The sequence below is a fragment of the Chiloscyllium punctatum genome, chromosome 20 (assembly GCF_047496795.1).
Source record: "Chiloscyllium punctatum isolate Juve2018m chromosome 20, sChiPun1.3, whole genome shotgun sequence".
NCBI classification, from domain to species: Eukaryota; Metazoa; Chordata; class Chondrichthyes; order Orectolobiformes; family Hemiscylliidae; genus Chiloscyllium; species Chiloscyllium punctatum.
The window spans coordinates 27,118,261-27,137,219 of NC_092758.1; the positions used below are offsets into that span (position 1 = coordinate 27,118,261).

The 18,959-nt window shown below is 40.5% G+C and overlaps 1 protein-coding gene across 4 annotated transcripts in view; it reads left to right on the forward strand.

Annotated features, from left to right (window-relative positions):
* rnf14 (ring finger protein 14) overlaps positions 1-18,959 on the forward strand; it is a 42,738-nt gene that overhangs the window by 18,349 nt on the left and 5,430 nt on the right. For 3 of the 4 annotated variants that reach the window (XM_072590547.1, XM_072590548.1, XM_072590549.1), the window contains exons 4-7: positions 1,958-2,476; positions 9,770-9,998; positions 17,409-17,581; positions 18,500-18,630. In XM_072590547.1, coding sequence (XP_072446648.1) covers positions 1,958-2,476; positions 9,770-9,998; positions 17,409-17,581; positions 18,500-18,630 — 1,052 coding nt within the window. The remainder of the gene's footprint in view (positions 1-1,957; positions 2,477-9,769; positions 9,999-17,408; positions 17,582-18,499; positions 18,631-18,959) is intronic. The other variant, XM_072590550.1, reaches the window with a different exon arrangement.

The following is an 18,959-nucleotide window of genomic DNA, read 5'->3' on the forward strand; positions in this document are numbered from 1 at the left end:
TGGTCAATGTTCAGGGACTAAAGCATGTGACTGCAACTAAGCAGATCAGAGGAGCCTAGCCTTCACAATTGGCCAGTGAATTTGATGTTCTTTCACCTTGTTTGGATGAGTCTGAGGACTGCAGGATGGATGAGCTAACTAACCGTGGCCCGGTGGTACAGGAGGCCAATGAAGAGGGGCAGTAAGAAAGACTGTAGTGGTAATTGGTCTATTGTGGTGAAGGGGATTGACACCATTCCTTGCAAAGAGCATGAGCCCAAATGGCTGTGCTGCCTTCCAGGTGCCAGGATTTGGGGCATTTGCTCAGGGATCGAGAAGAACTTGCAGTGGGAGGGGAAAGATCCATCTAGTTATCAATGATGCAGGTGAGATACAGGTGGTTATGCATCATCAGTATGAACAGCTAAACATTATATCTAAGAAGGGGGAGTCAAGATTAGTGTGGTCCTGGAAAAGCACAGCAGGTCAGGCAGCATCCTAGGAGCAGGAAGATCGACTTTTCGGGCAAAAGCCCTTAAGCAGAGCTTCAAAGGTCATAGTCTCTGGATTATTACATGAGCCATGTGCAAATTGGATCTGGGATAAAAGATTAAAAAGAATTAATGAGTGGTTTAAGAATTGACATGGAAGAAATAAATTCTGGTTTGCAGTGCACTGGCACTAGGCCTGGGGAAAGTGGGATCTATGTAAATGGGTCTGCACCTGAACATGCAAGGGCCAATGTTCTTGCTAATTGCATAACTAGGATTAGCTTAGATAATTTACAGTGGAAACAGGCCCTGCGGCCCGACAAGTCCACACCGACCCTCCGAAGAGCAACCCACACAGAGCCATTCCCCTACATTTACCCCTTCATCTAACACTACGGGGCAATTTAGCATGGCCAATTCACCTAACATGCACGTCTTTGGACTGTGGGAGGAAACCGGAGCACCCAGAGGAAACACATGCAGACACTGGGAGAATGTGCAAACTCCACATAGACAGTTGTCCAAGGCGGGAATTGAACCCGGGTCTCTGACGCTGTGAGGCAGTAATGCTAACCACTGTGCCGCCCACAACGGAATGGCCTGTACGGGGACTGAACCCACGACCTTGGCATTATTGGCACCACGTTCTAACCAACTGAGCTAACTGGCCAGGATACGTATAGGAGAGAAGATTTTAAACTGACTTGTGGAGACAAAGAGATCAAATTTTGGGAGATATAGTGGACCAAAGAGCAGAGTCCAGGCCACAGCGATTAATGTGGGATATGATAAACTGACTGTGAAAGGGAGGATTGTGAATATCAATGTAAATCAGCCAACAGATATGTTCCTCCTTACTGCCCCCTCTTTAGTGATATCCTGTACCGTATTAGAACATGTTAGGATAAAGATGTTAGGATACTTTAAAGCTGAAATGAAGAAAATTTTCTCCTTGCTTAGAAAGCTGTGGAACTATTCAAAATAGAAGTGCATAGATTTTTGACTGCTAAGGGGGTAAGGAAATATGAATAGTTTTAGCCAACTCCATTCCAGATTCTAACCTTGAAAGTTGGAACAGCCTCTAAGGACCAATAGTTTGTTTGAACTCCAATTTCTTGTGTTCTTATTTTGGTTTCAAAATCTAATTGTCACTTTGTCTTTTTTCTATTTATCTAGAAATGTAAATTAAGTGTCAAGGACTTTGAATGCTTTTAACTGCTTGGATTGCTGTTTGTGAATGCTTCAGCGATTGTTTGCTTGCCTACCTGCTTGTAGGCGTTACTTTTACTATACGCCAAGAGATTTCCTTTTGTCATGGTACCAGATTTAAATTGCCCTCAGGAAAGGGAAAAAGAACACACCCATAGACTTTGTTAGCAGTCCATGTTTGAGGCAAGCAGTGAGTGCCTTCCTTCTCTGCTACCTCAGATTTTGGTCCTTGTTTTTTTTTCCTGTGTTGCTTAACCTGCTCAATTGTCTCCCAACAGCTCTCTGCACTTTGTTCTTGCCTGGATAGAATTTGGAAAGAAAATGACAATTGTGTAGTATTATTTTCATGGATGCAGTTCTTAAAAGAAGAGACGCTCTCCTTTTTACAAATTGAGTCTCCATTAGAAATCAAAAGAAACATTGAAGAGAATTCTGAAAATACTTTTTCTAACAATAAGCATAATGAATTTGGATCAGAGGACAAACTGAAGAACTTGCAAGACTTTCCACTTGACCCGAGAGCTATCCAGGATGTGGAGTCATGTGCTTGTGTTTTACGTGAAATTTTGGACTTTGATCAGAGTCAGAAACAAAAAGTCTTTAATGGCAAGATTTTCACCTGCAGTGTATGCTTTTGTGAAAAGCTGGGTATTGACTGCATGCACTTTAAGGAGTGTAGCCATGTATATTGCAAGGCCTGTTTGAAAGAATACTTTGAGATACAAATCCGTGATGGGAATGTTCAGTGCCTTAATTGTCCTGAGCCAAAGTGTACTTCCATTGCCACACCTGCTCAAGTAAGAGTTTTTGAATTTTAAGCTTTATAATTACTTGCTGTTTAGTTTATTTCTACAGGAAAAACACACTATCAGACCAGCATGAAACTACTGTTTGTCAGGATGTTAATAAGTTACCCTAAAAATTGGCCAAACCGAACTAATCCACAGCTGCTCTAAAATTCATTGTGTGCTTATACTTCTTACGCATGTTTCTAACTGTTGTATTCCAGCCATTATGCTTTATCTACACCGTCCATTATTGCGCACAAAATCTTTTAAACTATGTCTTGAATTTGCACTTGATGGAATAAGAAGTTGGCTACAGATTTGTTGGTATGAGAATTTTGTGCTATTAAGTAATCCAATACAGAACTACAAAGGGATTGTGAAAATAATCCTTAGTTACTAGGTGATAGGACAAATGGTTTCATGCCATACAGAAAGCATCGTGGAAAAGTATTGAAAATGTACAGTGTATGGAGAGTTCTGGAATCTCCAGCATTGATTGGTGGCATGGGGAGTTTCCTGAGCATCGCATTTTCCAGAATCAAATTGAAGTTCTTTTCTTGGTTTGTGAACAAGATTCTAGTAGCAGTCCTATGCATTCATAGCTCAGTCCAGATTCACTTCTTCCTGGTTTGCTTGTTTAACGTTTTTTGATACCACTTCTCATTAACTACACTTTTTTTTTCTCCCTCATTTTCAAGCTTAATTCTTCATTTTTCTGCAATTATTAGTTTAAATTTACCCCTTCACTCACCTATTTACCTTTTCTGTAAGGATAATAGAAAGGTGTCATTTAATTTCAGGTGACAATTATCTTTTCTTGATTGGACATATTGTGTGTCAAAAAATGTCTGTGTGGCAAAGCCATGAGAACATCAATCTTTCCTATGTTTGACCAGCTCTGGAGCCAGTGTTGACTTTTCTAATCTTCTTTTCCTTAACTTGCCCATGGTCTAAGGAACAGTCAAGAGATTATCACCCTTGAGTTATAGAACATTTCAGCACAGTACAGTCCCTTCGGCCCTCAATATTACACCGACCTGTGAAACCAATCTTAAGTCTATCTATCCTTCACTACTCCATTTTCATCCATATGTTTATCCATCCACCATTTAAACATCCTTAAATTTGGTGATTATATTACGATTGCAGCCATGATGTTCCACGCCTCTACTACTCTGAGTAAAGAAACCAGCTCTGACATCTTCCACCCCTCAATTAAAAGCTATGTCTCCTTGTGCTAGCTGTCATTGTCCGAGGAAACAGGCTGTCATCTAACCCTCTGATTATCTTGTGTCTCAATTAAGTCACCTCTCCACCTTCTGTCTAATGAAAACAGCCTCACGTCCTTCAGCTTTTCCTCTTAAGACCTTCCCTCCATACCAGGCAACATCCTAGTAAATCACTGCTGAACCCTTTCCAAAGCTTCCACATTCTCCCTATAATGTGGTGACCAGAACTGTACGCAATACTCCAAAGTGTAGCCACGCCAGAGTTTTGTACAGCTGTGACATGACCTCGTGGCTCTGAAATTCAATCCCTCTACCAATATGCTAACACACCATATGCCTCTTAACAACCCTGTCAATCTGGGTGACGACTTTCAAGGATCTATGTACATGAACACCGAGATCTCTCTGCTCATCTACACTACCAAGAATTTTAAAATTAGCCCAATACTCTTTATTCCCATTGCTCCTTCCAAAGTGAATTACCTCTCACTTTTCCACATTAAACTCCATTTGCCACCTCTCAGTCCAGCTCTGCAGCTTATCTATGTCCCTCTGAAACCTACAACATCCTTCATCGCTGTCCACAACTCCATTGGCCTTTAATGTCATCAGCACATGGGCGGCACGGTGGCACAGTGGTTAGCACTGCTGCCTCACAGCGCCAGAGACCGGGTTCAATTCCCACCTCAGGCGACTCTCTGTGTGGAGTTTGCACATTCTCCCCGTGTCTGCGTGGGTTTCCTCTGGGTGCTCCGGTTTCCTCCCACACTCCAAAGATGTGCAGGTCAGGTGAATTGACCATGCTAAATTGCCCGTAGTGTTAGGTTAGGGGTATGGGTGGGTTGCGCTTCGGCGGGGTGGTGTGGACTTGTTGGGCCAAAGGGCCTATTTCCACATTGTAAGTAATCTAAGTAATCTAATCTAATCTAATCACATCACTAACCCACCCTTCTACACCCTCATCCAGGTCATTTACAAAAATGACAAACAGCAGTGGTCCCAAAGTAGATCCTTGCGGAACACCACTAATAACTGAACTCCAAGCTGAACATTTCCCATCAACAGCCAGCTTCTGTCAGCTAGCCAATTTCTGTTCCAAACTGCTAAATCCCCCTCAATCCTATGAGTCCATATTTTGCGGAAAAGCTTCCCATGGGGAACCTTGCCAAATGCCTTACTGAAATCTGTGCACACCACACCAACTGCTTTACTCATCCATCTGATTGGTCAACTTCTCAAAGAACTCAATAAGGTTTGTGAGGCACGATCTACCCTTCACAAAACTGTATTGACTATCCCTAATCAACTTATTCCTTTCTGGATAATTATAAATTCTATCTCTTTTCTAACCTTTTCCAACACTTACCCACAACTGAAATAAGGCTCATTGGTCTATGATTACTATGGTTGTCTCTGCTCCCTTTCTTGAACAAGGGGACAATATTTGCTATCCTTCAGTCTTCTGGTACAATTCCTGTAAACAATGATGACATAAAGATCATAGCCAAAGTCTCTGCAGTCTCCTCTCTGGCTTCCCAGAGAATTCTAGGATAAATCCCATCCAGCCCAGGGGGCTTATCTATTTTCACAGTTTCCAGAATTGCTTACACCACCTCCTTGTGAACTTCAATCTCATCTAGTCTACTAGCCTGTATCTCAGTATTCTCCTCAACAACATTACTTTTTTTCCAGTGTGATTACTGACGAAAAATACTCATTCAGTGCTTCTCGTATCTCCTTGGATTCCACGCACAGCTTCCCACTACTGTCCTTGATTATCCCTAATCTTACTCTAGTCATTCTTTTATTCCTGATATACCTATTGAAAACTTTAGAGCTTTCCTTGATTCTGTCTGCCAACAACTTCTCATGCCCCCTCCTGGCTCTTCTTAATTCTCTCTTTAGGTCTTTCCTGGCTAGCTTATAACGTTCAAGCGCCCTAACTGAGCTTTCACATCTCATCCTAACATAAGTCATCATCTCCCTCTTGACCAGAGATTAAACTTCCTTCATAAACCACAGCTCCCTCACTTGACCACTTCCTCCTTGCCTGACAGGTACATTCTTATCAAGGATGCACAGTAGTTGTTCCTTAAATAAGCTTCACATTTCAATTGTGCTTGAGTTTTATTTACTCAAGTCCTGACTCAAGATCTTAACCATCTGTGCACTATCGTAAATTTACTTCATTAGTTTTGTTTGCTGTAACCCTTTCCAGAGTTTTCAACCTGTTCCATAACATGTTGCGCTATCGCACTAAGGAACCAAGCATAAGATGTGACACTCTGAACATATATATCAAAATTTATCTGACTGTTATTGACTGCTGTTCTCTCAATTACTGTTGCTATCCACCTCATACTTGTCCAGTGCTATGTACTTTCTAAAGTTGGGAGTTCCCTTATTTTTGAGTCCTGTCTCTTTCCTTTTATTTTTTGGATGTCATTGAGCTATATTCTAAATGTCTAATGCTCAACTTGGCCAACACATTCTGGAGAGTATAATCCAGAAACCCCTATTCCTCTCTGATGTGAAATATGACCAGTTGCTGCTCTGGCATGGTGATCTACTCCAGAGCTCACATGACTGCCTCTCTCACCGTGAATAGATTGAACATCCACAACCTATCTCTCTTTAATCAGTCAGGTCCAGCACTCCATCACTTTGTTTCTGACTAACTTGGAGAAGGCGAATTGTGTTGACTGTTTTCACTAAAATGTAAACTGCAATGCATTCAAGATTATGAAGCTTGACAGGGTAGAAGTAGAGATGCTGTTTTGTACTAAAATCAGGGGATTTAAAAATCTAAAAGCATTTACATAAGCAGCACTTCTGGTGTTTAAAATGAGTTAATGGGCTTTCCAAAGGTATTATCAGTTAACAAGTGAACAAGTCAGCAAGCTGTAAGTTCCCAATATGTTTTCTCGAATTAAACATATCAGTGTAAGAATGGCAGTTTAGAGATTATATGATACCACATTTATCTCACATCAGGCTTGCAGGAAAGTGTTAAAGATGCATAGACACAACAGAAACAGCATTTTTCAGAGTACTGAAATTGCTTGTAATTTGTTTTTACTAATATAGAAATATGCAAGCAAAGTGAATTATGGATATGATGTTGTTTAGAAAATGGTTTTACTTAGATTCCTATATATCTTCACCTGAATCTTCACTAAACTTTCCAAGTTACTTAAGCATATTTTTATTTCCCAACACATTTCTTAACCTTGTTTCCATGTCTTCAGTTCAACGTTTACCTGTTCCGAGCACCAAAATCAACTTTGGCAAAAGTTAGAAATCATTTTATCACATCCATTGTGACTCTTGCCATACATTATCAGTATTGTTTCCTTGACATAAGGCAATAAGAAGTAGCAGTAGGAATGGTACATTTGGTACCATGAGCCTGTTCCATCATTTAATACGATCGTGGCTGATCCAGTGCTACTTTGACAACTTTGTGCCCTTCTTGCAGTAATCTTTCCCCTACTGATCAAGAATCCTTCTCAGCCTTCAATATATAGCCCTCTGTGTCAAAAGCTCCGAAGACACTCAACCTCTGAGAGAAGAAATTCCACCTTATCTATGTCTTTTATTGGTGTCCCTTTATTCTGTAACTATGCCCTCTGGTCGTAGGGTCTCCCATTAGGGAATGCATCCTCTTAAGAATCCTGTGTATTTCAACAGGATCTCCTCATTCTTCTGAACTCCAGTGAATTGAGTTCAAACCTGTTTAGCTTTTCCTCATTAGACATACCCTCCATACTGGGAAACATCTTCATGAATCTGTTCTGAACTGCCTCCAATGAAGCAGTATCTTTATTGAATCAGGGGACCAAAACTGTTCACATTACTCCAAATGTGGTCTTACCAGGCCCTTATGCAGTTGCAGTAGGATTTTTTTTATTTTGATACTCCCAATTGCCTTGAAATAAGGGTCAACATTCCATTATCCTTCCTGATTACCTGATGCACTTATGTGTTAGTTTTCTATTCCAACTTCCTTTATGTTGCAACTTTCTTCAGTTTTTCTCCATTTAGATAATAATCTTTTGTTTTCCCCTTCCAAAACAAGCAACTTCACACTTTCCCACATTTATATGCCATTTGCTAACTTTTTGCTCACTTAACCTATTAATATCTGTCTATAAATTATTTCTATCTCCCGACAACCACCTAGTTTTGTTGTCTACAAATTTGTCTACAGTACATTTGCTTCCTTTTTCCAAGTCTTACGTATCTATTAAAAACTATTGTGGTCTCAACACTGATCCCTGTGGAACCGTATTAGTTGCAGGTTGCCAACCTGAAAAAGAACCTCTCATCACCACCCAGTTGTCCCTTCTATTCGCCAATTTTCTCTCTCCATGCTAGCTTCAACACCATGGGCTGTTTAACCTTTTTTGTGAGGTACATTATCAAACCTATTCTGGAAGAGCAAATGCAACACATCCACTGGTTCTCTTATATCCACTCTGATTGAGACTTCCTTGAAAAACAGTAATAAGTTAGTCAGGTACAATTTTCCTTTCATGAAGCCATGCCAATTCGATTAGATTATAACTTTCCAAATGTGCTGCTATTATCTAATGGATTCTAACATTTTTCCAACAAAGATGTTGGGCAAATTGGCTTGTAGTTCCCACACTTTGCCTCCTCCCTTTTTGAATAGGGGTGTCATATTGGCACTTTCCCTTCACGGTATTTGACACAGTCACCACATCCTCTGTGTTATGGGGGATAAACAAGAAGTTGGTGTTGAAACCACAGCCATGATCTCATCGAATGGTGGAGCAGCATGGCCTAATCCTGTGCCGAAGTCCAATTTTCCAAGCTGTTTTTCTTTTTGTCCAGCTTTGTGTCACTACTGTTATATGACTTCAAGTTGCAGGTCCTTTATACAATCTTTGGTTCCCTTCTCTTCAACTCCTTGCTTAATTCTTATGCTGCCCGAAGTATTTTATTCTTTGCTATTGGGTCAACTTCCGTATCTGACTCCCAGCTCTACTTCTGAACAGTATTTGTGAACCTGCAAGCATCGTTGTATTGACTGATAAATCTTAGGAAATTTCAATTAAACATGATTTCTAACAGAGTTTGATCAACCAGACAGATTATTGTGTATTCTGGGCAGATAACAAGACCTTTGGGCAAATAGGCTGGGCACTACTTAGATGAGTGCACAATCACCTGATCGTTGGCTCTGCTTACTGACAGAATTTTAACTTCATTATATTAATGTGAATATACTTGTCCAGATTAGATTACCTACAGTGTGGAAACAAGCCCTTCGGCCCAACCAGTCCACACCGACCCTCTAAAGAGTAATCCACCTCGACCCATTTCCCTCTGACTCATGCACCTAGCAGTATGGGCAATTTAGCATGGCCAATTCACCTGACCTGCACATAGAGTTATAGAGATGTGCAGCGTGGAAACAGACCCTTCGGTCAAACCCGTCCATGCCGACCAGATATCTCAACCCATCTAGTCCCAACTGCCAGCACCCAGCCCTGCACATCTTTGGATTGAGGGAGGAAACTGGAGCACCTGGACGAAACCCATGCAGAAGTGGGGAGAATGTGCAAACTCCACACACAGTTGCCCGAGGTTGGAATCAAACCTGGGGCCCTGGTGCTGTGAGGCAGCAGTGCTAACCACTGAGCCACCGTGCAGCCCTTAATTATCCCCTTTTCTGCATTTATCACCATTTACCAAGGACTGAATGAAAGAGTAGATCAGGCTACAAAGAAGAATGTGTTTTATTCTATCACGATGAAACCCTGCCACTCTGCCACAAATCTGCCTGATTGTTACAATTGTATTGGAATATTAGCAGTATGATTGACAATGCGTGTATTTTGAATTACAGATTAACACATTCAAAATTTCATTTTAGCAGAATTTTTAAATAACTAGACAAATAATCTGGTCTAGAAAATGATGGGAAATTAATATCTACTTCAGAAGTTCTCTAAATTGAGAAAATAAAAAATGAAGTTTGTCCATTAGATTCAGTTGAATTTCTGGAGTTTAAATTTTAGCATTTGAAAGTATTGCATCATTATAGGTAAAAGATCTCGTCAGTGAGGAGATATTTGCACGGTATGACCGCCTTCTCCTTCAGTCTACATTGGATCTAATGACAGATGTAGTATATTGCCCTCGTACTGTTTGCAAGTCAGTGGTGATGCTTGAGCCTGGAAACACCATGGGCGTCTGTCCAGGATGTCGTTATGCTTTTTGTGCATTATGTGAAATGGCTTATCATGGAATTTCTCCATGCAGATTAAAAGCAGGTAAGCAGTATTTTCACATGATTTTATCTTTTAAGTAATTGTTATGTTGCACTTTTGGAATTCCACGTTCATTTGGATTAAAATGGGAACACTCACTGATTTGAAAATGTTTTAAGGGATGAATGGTGATTTATGTGCTCAAAGGACAGTTGACGTGTATATTGTCACTAACCTAGTGATCCAGACTAATGCTCTTGGAATATGGGTTTGAATGCCAGCATGGTGAATGATGAAATTTCAATGAAAGTCTGGTCATTGAAGCTCGCCTAATGGTGATCATTTAACAGTTGTTGTAAAAATCCATCTGACTAACTAATATGCATTCAGGAAAGAAATCTGTCCTACATGTGTGTCCAGATTGACAGTGATCTTGTTGACTCTAAACAGCTCTCTGGAATGGTTCTATGGGTTGTGGGGATGGGTTGTGTAAAAGGCAAGTGTTTGATCAGCTGTAATTGTATCGATTGGTGTTAATGACCTGATTGACTGAATGGCCTACTCCTGTTCCAATGATGAGATCAGTGATACAAACAGTAAGTGTTAAAGTGTAGATGAGCTTTGATTTTACGAGTAGCACCATCTAAATTTGGTATGCTTTCCTTTATTCGTAGTGCATTGAGGTGTAGGAGTCGGGATGTCACGTTGCGGCTGTGCAGGACATTGTTAGGCCACTTTTGGAATATTGCGTTCAGTTCTGGTCTCCCTGCTATAGGAAGTGTTAGATTCTCTTGACATTCTGACACACTTGATGCAACTGCAATACGTCAACTTCTGTGAACAGCCACAATTTATTTAAGCAAGTACAAACTTTTGGAGGATCTCTTAACATACTTCGTGATGCTTGCGGAGCATGTCAAGCGAGGCTGTCCAAACAAGGGAACTGCCCTCCCTTTTATACAGGGTTTTACATCACAGTCACTCATGCATGCAAGACAACCCCCTGCCACTTCCCCCATAGTCATATGCCACCAATGTAACGTGATTAGATTATTTCAAGAAACAGTGTGTGATTAAATTATTCCTTGAGACAGTGAGAGATTCGGTATTATTCCATGAGACAGTGTGCGCGATTTGGTTGTATTCCTTTAAAACTGCAGCATTTACAAAACATGATTAAATTGTCATATCCTGCCTGCAAGACAGAAACCCCTGTCTCCAGACATCCAATTCTTACATCTCGTTCCCTGCTTTTGTCATTCCATGCTAATTGACTAAATGGGGCTGAAAAAGGTGCTGCCAGCTTATTCATAAGAATCTGACAGCCAGCATTTAAGCAAGTTATTGACACACAATACACAATGACTATAACCACAAGAATTACTAATCCATGCAGTAGATAGAATCCCTAGGATCCTCCCATGTGGAAAAAAAAAGTGTTTACCAGTAAAGTTCTTAAAACCATAGTCCTTAGTGACCATCCAACCCCTCCAAGTTGAGTGAAAACGTGCCAATTATCCAAAATCTCCTTCAGTGAAGTCCACCTGAAAACAAAATCCAGTCTGGCAGGGGTCAGTTCTGTTGTGTACAGTGGAGAGGGAGCCCAAGCCTCAGGAGATGCAGGGATCAGTGCTGTTCCTGCAAGGTCATAGGGATCCAGTGCAATGAAATGTGCTCCCAAGATAGAGTGCATATTTATGGGGCTACGTATAGCCATCAGTTTTCATTTGGCCATCTTTGTGTTTACCTTTGCAAATTCCAACCAGAGAGTCTTGAGAATTTTCGGGATCAAATTGAATGCCATTTTAATGTATTCTTTGCTGCTTCTGCTTTCACTGAACTGTCAAATGTAACAAAACCAACTGCCTGTTTGGATGTTAGCTTGATCAGTGAATCATCATATTCCTTAAATAGTCAAAAGAAAAGATAAAGCTCACGTGGTTTGATATTCACAGGAATGCCACTGACAAAAAGCATGCAGACTTCCTCTTCATTGTTGATAGCTTCGTCACTTTTCATGCTCATGACTGGGGAGCTGATTGAATCCATTGTGTCCCCCTGCTCTGGGCAAGCGGTGCTGCTGCTGGGAGAGCAGGAAGAGTTGCCAGAATGGGTGCGATATGTTCCAGGGTCAATTGTCTATCAGAAGCACTGAGCAAGGTTCCCAGAATATGACTTGGTGCTGAGTGCACAATGAGTAACATTTCCAGGGGTCTGGTGAGTGGAGTGGACTTGGATCAGGTGTGGAGGGGCGGACAGTGGTCCGAAAGTGTGCTTTACCTGTGAATGCAGAAACCTCAGAGACCATGTTAGCTGCTGAAAGTATCTTTGCATTTCCTCTCTCTTTCCCTTCTTGCCAAAGTGGGTATCAGTATGAAAACAGTCAATAAGCATTAGTAACAAAGCATCGCGTACATACACTGGCAAACTGGAGTGATCCAGAGGCCTTTGACACATGTGAACACCCATGCATCTTCCATATTTGTTTTTCTGGGTCAGGGCATCCCCCTGTAAACGCTGCACAGTAACAGTGTATGGTGTGCCAGTTGTTTGCAAGGCAGGTGATCTATTTAGTGTCTGCCAGTTCACAGAGGACACAGTAGAATTGTAAGCTGTTGCTGCGTCTTAGGAAGCTCGATCGGCTCTGGCATTGCCATTGCTGATGTCTGTATTGTGCATTACGTAGGCAGCACATTTGATTCTGACCAATTGCTCGGGGAGGAGGAGACTTTGAGGATATTTTAGACACGGTGAGTTCTGACTAGGTGCTTCAGAGGAGGTCAGAAATCCACATTGTAACCATAGCTGGTCATTGGTGGTGTTATTTTGAAACGTTATTGGCAGACCAGACATGTCAGGAGGTACCTCCATTTTATTCCCACCTGATAGTCCAGTTTGACATTTCAACCCTGATTCCTTATTTTGCTTCTCCTTGCTCAGCTTTTCTCTACTTCTATCATAATCCTTACGCTGACTCTTCAGCACCTCCCCAAGACTAAGGGTTTCCCTCATGATCATACACTCTAATCCCTCTTTAACGAGTATTATTCTCCCAGCTGGTCTGTATAAATTTATTTGTTATTTCCTCAGCAGTCTTTCTCCACACTGATACTAAAGTTTTCCATTTAGTCCCTGTATTACGTTTCCAAATTGCCGCCTCTATGTCCCAAGTTCCTCCTATCAGCCAAATTTCATTTCCCAATTTTTTTATTTAAACATCCTGACAGACGCCTGAACCATTCCTCATTTTGGGGGTCATCCCGGCATAATTGTTGCAAAGGGGCTCCGACACCTCACTTATCCAATGTCTGTCCCATATTTTTTAGTCTCAACTTCCAAATTTCTCTCTGTACTAGTTCAGTGTCCTCAGTCTCCACATGCACTTCAGGGTAGGGGATTTCCTCTCTTAAAAACTGGTCGAAGGCAGGGTGATTGAGACAGTCACAGTAGTTATCCTTTATATTATGTACTATGTTCCGGGGCCTCAAACCCCACTGTTACAAGACTCTATCCTCCAAATTCCAGGGGGACTTTAACCTCCCTGGAAGAAATTCATTGGCATACAAGTACATATATTATCTCAGAGATGCTGTCACTACAGACCTCTAGAGAACGAGGGGTCAACTGAGTGAGATAGGTTAGTGAGAGAGATCAACATAAATCCTACCTAGTTGGCTCATCCATCTCACGTTGCTGTCACACAGGCAATCACTTACTCAGTCTGCCTAGAAGCTTCATATATGTTGGAATCTGACTCTCATCGCCAAATGTTAGGTTCCCTTCTTGAGATTCTTGCACGCTTGATGCAGCTGCAATACGCCAACTTCTGTGCCCAGCCACAATTTATTCAAGCAAAGTACAAACTTTTGGAGGATCACTTAACACTTGGCAATGTTTATGGAGCATGTCAAGCGAGGCTCTCTGAACAGGGAACTGCCTTCTCTTTATACAGGGTTTTACATCAGTCAGTTATGCATGCAAGACACAACCCCCTGCCACTCTGCTATAGTCACATGCCACCCAAAAACAATATAAAGTGGTTAGAGTATTAGGTTATTCCTTAAACTGTAGCATTTCGAGTATGATTAGATTGTCACATCCTGTCTGCAAGATAGAAAAACACACCCCCAGGACATTCAATTTCTTAAATGTCAGCAGAACAAATTAGCCCTTTAACATCTCAGAAGGATGTTGTGAAACTTGAAAGGGTTCAGAAAAGACTTACAAGCATGTTGCCAGGGTTGCAGGGTTTCAGAGATGGGGAGAGGCTGAACAGCCAGGCTATTTTTCCTAGTCCATTAGAGGCTGAGAGGGTGACCTTATAGAGGTTTATAAAATCATGAGGGGTATAGATAGGGTGAATATTCAGTCATTTTTCCAGAGTGGGGGAGTCCAAAATTAGAGGGTATATTTGTAAGGTGAGAGGGGAAAGATTTAAAAGGGTGGTACGTGTATGGAATGAGCCTCAGAGGAAGTGGTGGGGGCGGATACAATTGGAACATTTAACAGATGCATGAATAGGAAGGTGGTTTAGAGGAATATGGGCCAAATGTTAGCAAGTGGGATTAGATTAATGCGCAGTATCTGGTCAGCGTGGATGAGTTGGATGAAAGGGTCTGTTTATGTGCTGTACAGTTCTGACTCTAAATTGTACAACTCACATTTCCCATACAAAAATGTACTGAATACATTCACTGAAAATTAGTGTCTACAAAATCCACATGATTTAAACTTATTACATGACAAAATGAACTTGTCAACTAAATAAGTTAATAATTATTTTTAAAGTAATCATGATAGTGATTATAATTAAGATGTATCCCAGAATTTTGATCAGGAGATTGATGGAGGGGGGAAGAAATGGAACAAAGTTAGTAGTTACGTGGTAAAAGGTGGGTTGATTTTAGAAAGTTAGGATGGATTTCTGTACCATTCAACTTGAACTTCACTATCCAGAATTACTGAGATAAATAAGAGTAACAGATAAGCTGTGGTCAGATATCCCAGACCATGTCAAATACCAGGTTCTAAGCATCCCACCCCACATCAGTGACATGACAGGCGAACAAATCTCATTAGAATTCCTTTTAAAAGAGAGAAGTTTTAATTCTTCATTTTTGAAGACCTAACCTTGATACTTCCTTTATGCTGCTGTCACAGACTATCTGAACCACTGCTTACCTCCCACTGATCCTTTTCCTGAAGCAGTGCTTCCATGGATTGTTAAGGCTACACTTTAGTGCCTACTCACTGCATGAATTCAGCTATTTTGTAGTCAGCTGTCTTCACTTAGCTGGCTCCTCGGTTTTTGTGAACCTCAATTTGTCTCTGGTGCACTAAGCATATATTGCTTGTGGGCCTCCTTCGCTCCAATTTTCAGCCACAAAATAGCCTCTGGAACTTCAGTGAGCCCTAGCTCCCCAACCAATGTCTATACTGTTTCTGTTATAGAGAGCATTTTCCATAAACAGAGCCAGCGACCTTCCAGCCTTAGCTACTCAGAACTTCTCAAGTCCTGACAACCTGGATACTGGTAATAGCAGCATCTCTGCTGCCTGGAGGCTCTTCCTTCCAAGCACTTGTCTGACCGGTATTCTGAAGGTAGCAACCTTTATGATTCAATTGTCTCTGGCCAAGTATGGGCTCTAGTTGACTTCCCCTTCGTGTCATGTCTTTACTTTTGGCACAAAAAGGAGACCAATTTTGCAAAGGTTATTTATTTTATAAATGGTGGGGTTGTTTCACTGTTTAAAAAATGATTAGAATGTGCACAGCTGGTCATGCTGCCACACTGCGCATGCGCTAGCATTTGTAACCTAACCTGAAATTGTGTTCTAACTGAACCACAATTCAGCATTGCCCTGCTTGTCACTGCAGGCACCTTGGCCAATATGTGGTACAGGGTAAGGAAGACTTGCCATGTTCGCTGACATCAATCCTCCTTTGTCTATACAGTACCTAGAGCCTGTTTAATTCTGAATGGTGAGCTTAACAGAAGAAACACTTGTCATTTTGAACAAGATATTTTGTTGCATCAAAGGGATCAGCTTGCATTAATAGGATGAGTGAGAGCTATGCAGAACACGTCCGTTCTCTGAACAGGCTAATGTAGCAAGTACAGAAAATGTTGGAAGTTCTGAAGAGTCCAAGTGGACTCCATGTTAACTCTGGTTATCCTCAGGTATTGTCAAACCTGCTGCGTTTCTCCAATACTTTCAATGTTTGTTTCAGATTTCCAGCATTCTTCGTGTTTTGCCTTTATTCAAAGGTTAACGTGGAACTCCCTGTTTCTACCAAAGACTGTGTGGCATCATCAGATTGAGTGGAGTTAATGTAGCTTCAACATTAATTCTTCCAGAACCATCTTCTTATGCAACACACTATGGAAGGAATGTTCATGATTCTTAACCCAATATGGACGGAGTGAGATGTTCTGCTTCGGGCGTGTTCGCAATCCATATGCATGCTATGACAGGTTTTGATCTGGAATTACCGTTCGAGTTACTGCTTAAACTAACTGGGTTGCTCACAAATGTGAAATTTTCCATGTCACAATGTACTCAGCCAATGCTTTAAAAAATTTTTTTTTATTGTATTATATATTTAAGAAGTAACCTGGCTTCCAGCACACTTTTATTAAAAAATCAGTACAAATTCTGCCATTGTTAGGGGTGAAAGGATGAAATAATTCTGTTCCCAGTGGCTGTTAGGATTAAATGGAAAGTAGAAACTTATATCAACTTCAGTCATCATTATCTTCACTTGTAGAACTGTAGTATTGTGGAAATAGGTACAAAATGTTGGTTGTTATCTATTACTTAAACTGTTCAGTATTCCAATTGAAATTGATTTTTAGCCACGCTGATTGAAATTTTATTTAAAATTATTAATAGTTTAAAAAACCTTGGTTTTACTATATGATTCACGTACAAAAGTATAATATGTTTAGGCCATGGAGCATTAAGTTGATTCTCTGATCAGCAGTACAGTGGGGTGAATCTGGTCAAAAAGCATCATGCAAGAGATTCAATTCGATTCGATTCCCTACAATGTGGAAACAGACCCTTCAGCTCAACAACTCCACACCGACCCTCCAAAGAGTAACTCACCCAGACCCATTCCCTTACTTGTACCCCTGACTAATGTACCTATCACTATAGGCAATTTAGCCTGGCCAATTCACCTGACCTGCACACATTGGAGGGAAATGGCACAAATTATTGGCTTGTTTTATTTGGTTTGGTGGTGATAACTGTATGATTTGTCATTTCAAATGGTCATATTTCTGGATTTCTACATAATCCTTTTAGTACCTGAGATTGCACGCAACAGTTATTGATTCGTGTAGTCTGCAATTTGAATCCCATTGTCATTCGTACCTAAACTTTTATTAGACTGGCAAGAGGATAAGAAATTTTTGAATTAGCTGGTTATTTTGTTTTTCAGTCTTTCTTGTTTTTTTTTTTTTTGCAGAGAAACTTTCTGCACTGCGTGATGAGTATTTGAATGCAGACGAATCTGAAAAGTTGCGTTTGGAAAAATCTTATGGGCGCAGAGTGCTTCAGAGAGCAGTGGAGGAGTTATGCAGCCAGGAATGGCTTGATAAGAACTCAAAGCCGTGTCCCCGTTGTGGTACAAACATACAGGTTGAAGACATACGATAATGTTCTTTTTATAAAGTACCAAGATAATTTCACTGGACTTTATATCTTTATGAAAAGCTGTTTTATTTTAAACTTAGGATAAATCTTTTATCAGAAATTTAAACTGATCGGAAACTTTGTTAATTTTGCTATTGGTAATTTTTGCATTGTTTTGGAATGTTTTTTCGTGTCCAGTTTTGTTTTCTATGTCTAGTTCATAGGAATTCACTGTTTTAACTTTAATTTGCCTCAACACAAATGAATTTCTGTAGTTGTGGTTTGGATAGCCTGATCTAGATTTTTTTATTTACAACACAGTTATATGTTTTCCTTTGACACTCCTTGTGATGAACTAATTCATTTTAAAAAATTGGCAAAAAAATTATATTTCTGCTTTTACTATTTAAACTAAATAAGTTTGATTGTTAGGAATCCATTTTTAGAAATTTCAAGGCTCAGATAAAGCTACTTATAAGAATGCATATATAATTTGGTTATGAAAACAGCATTAAAACAGCTATGAAATCATTTGAGAATAGACCAGTGTATTTTTTTTTAAGCCTTTCAGTTCTATAAGGAAATGGCTGAACTCTCCCCATGATTGTTGTGAAGTGAAAAAGTTGAGATAAGGAAACTGGTGGATGATGAAACCTCTTTGCAACAGTGAAACCTTAAAGTATTTTAAGTACTTTACTTTAAGGATGTCATGGAATGTTTTAGAGCATTCCTATTTCAATACATTGCAGCATTCTTTGAGATTGCAACAATCAATTCTGCGCCTGCTGTCCCTACAAGCTACAAAATGTTTGCCTGAAATTGAAACCTCCATTGAGGTATCATTGTTAAGAATATAGAATGTAATACCTTTATAATAAAAGGCTTGTCATTGATCTTTTACATGTCATTTCTTTTCCTTTCCAGAAGGTGGATGGATGCAATAAAATGACATGCACTGGATGTAAGCAGCACTTCTGTTGGCTTTGCATATGCCCACTCTCAAAAGTAAATCCATATAGTCACTTCAGTGATTCTTCATCACCTTGCTTTAATGAGTAAGTTTTTGTTATATGTGATAGATTCTTAGTGATACTAGATTGTTCATGTTGTTTTCATGTTTGTCACCTGGTAACTTACAGCTTGTTTATTGTCAGCGTGGTGTTGGAAAAGCAGAGCAGGTCAGGCAGCATCTGAAGAGAATTGACCTTTCGGGCATAAGCCCTTCATCTCTCAAGCGGGTTGAGAGATAAATAGGAGGGTGGGCGGGGCGGGGGAGAGGTAGCTGGGAAGGTGATTGGAAACTAGTGAAGTCAACGTTGATGCCATGTGGTTGAAGGGTCCTAAGGTGGAAGAAGAGACGTTCTTCCTCCAGTCATCGGGTGGC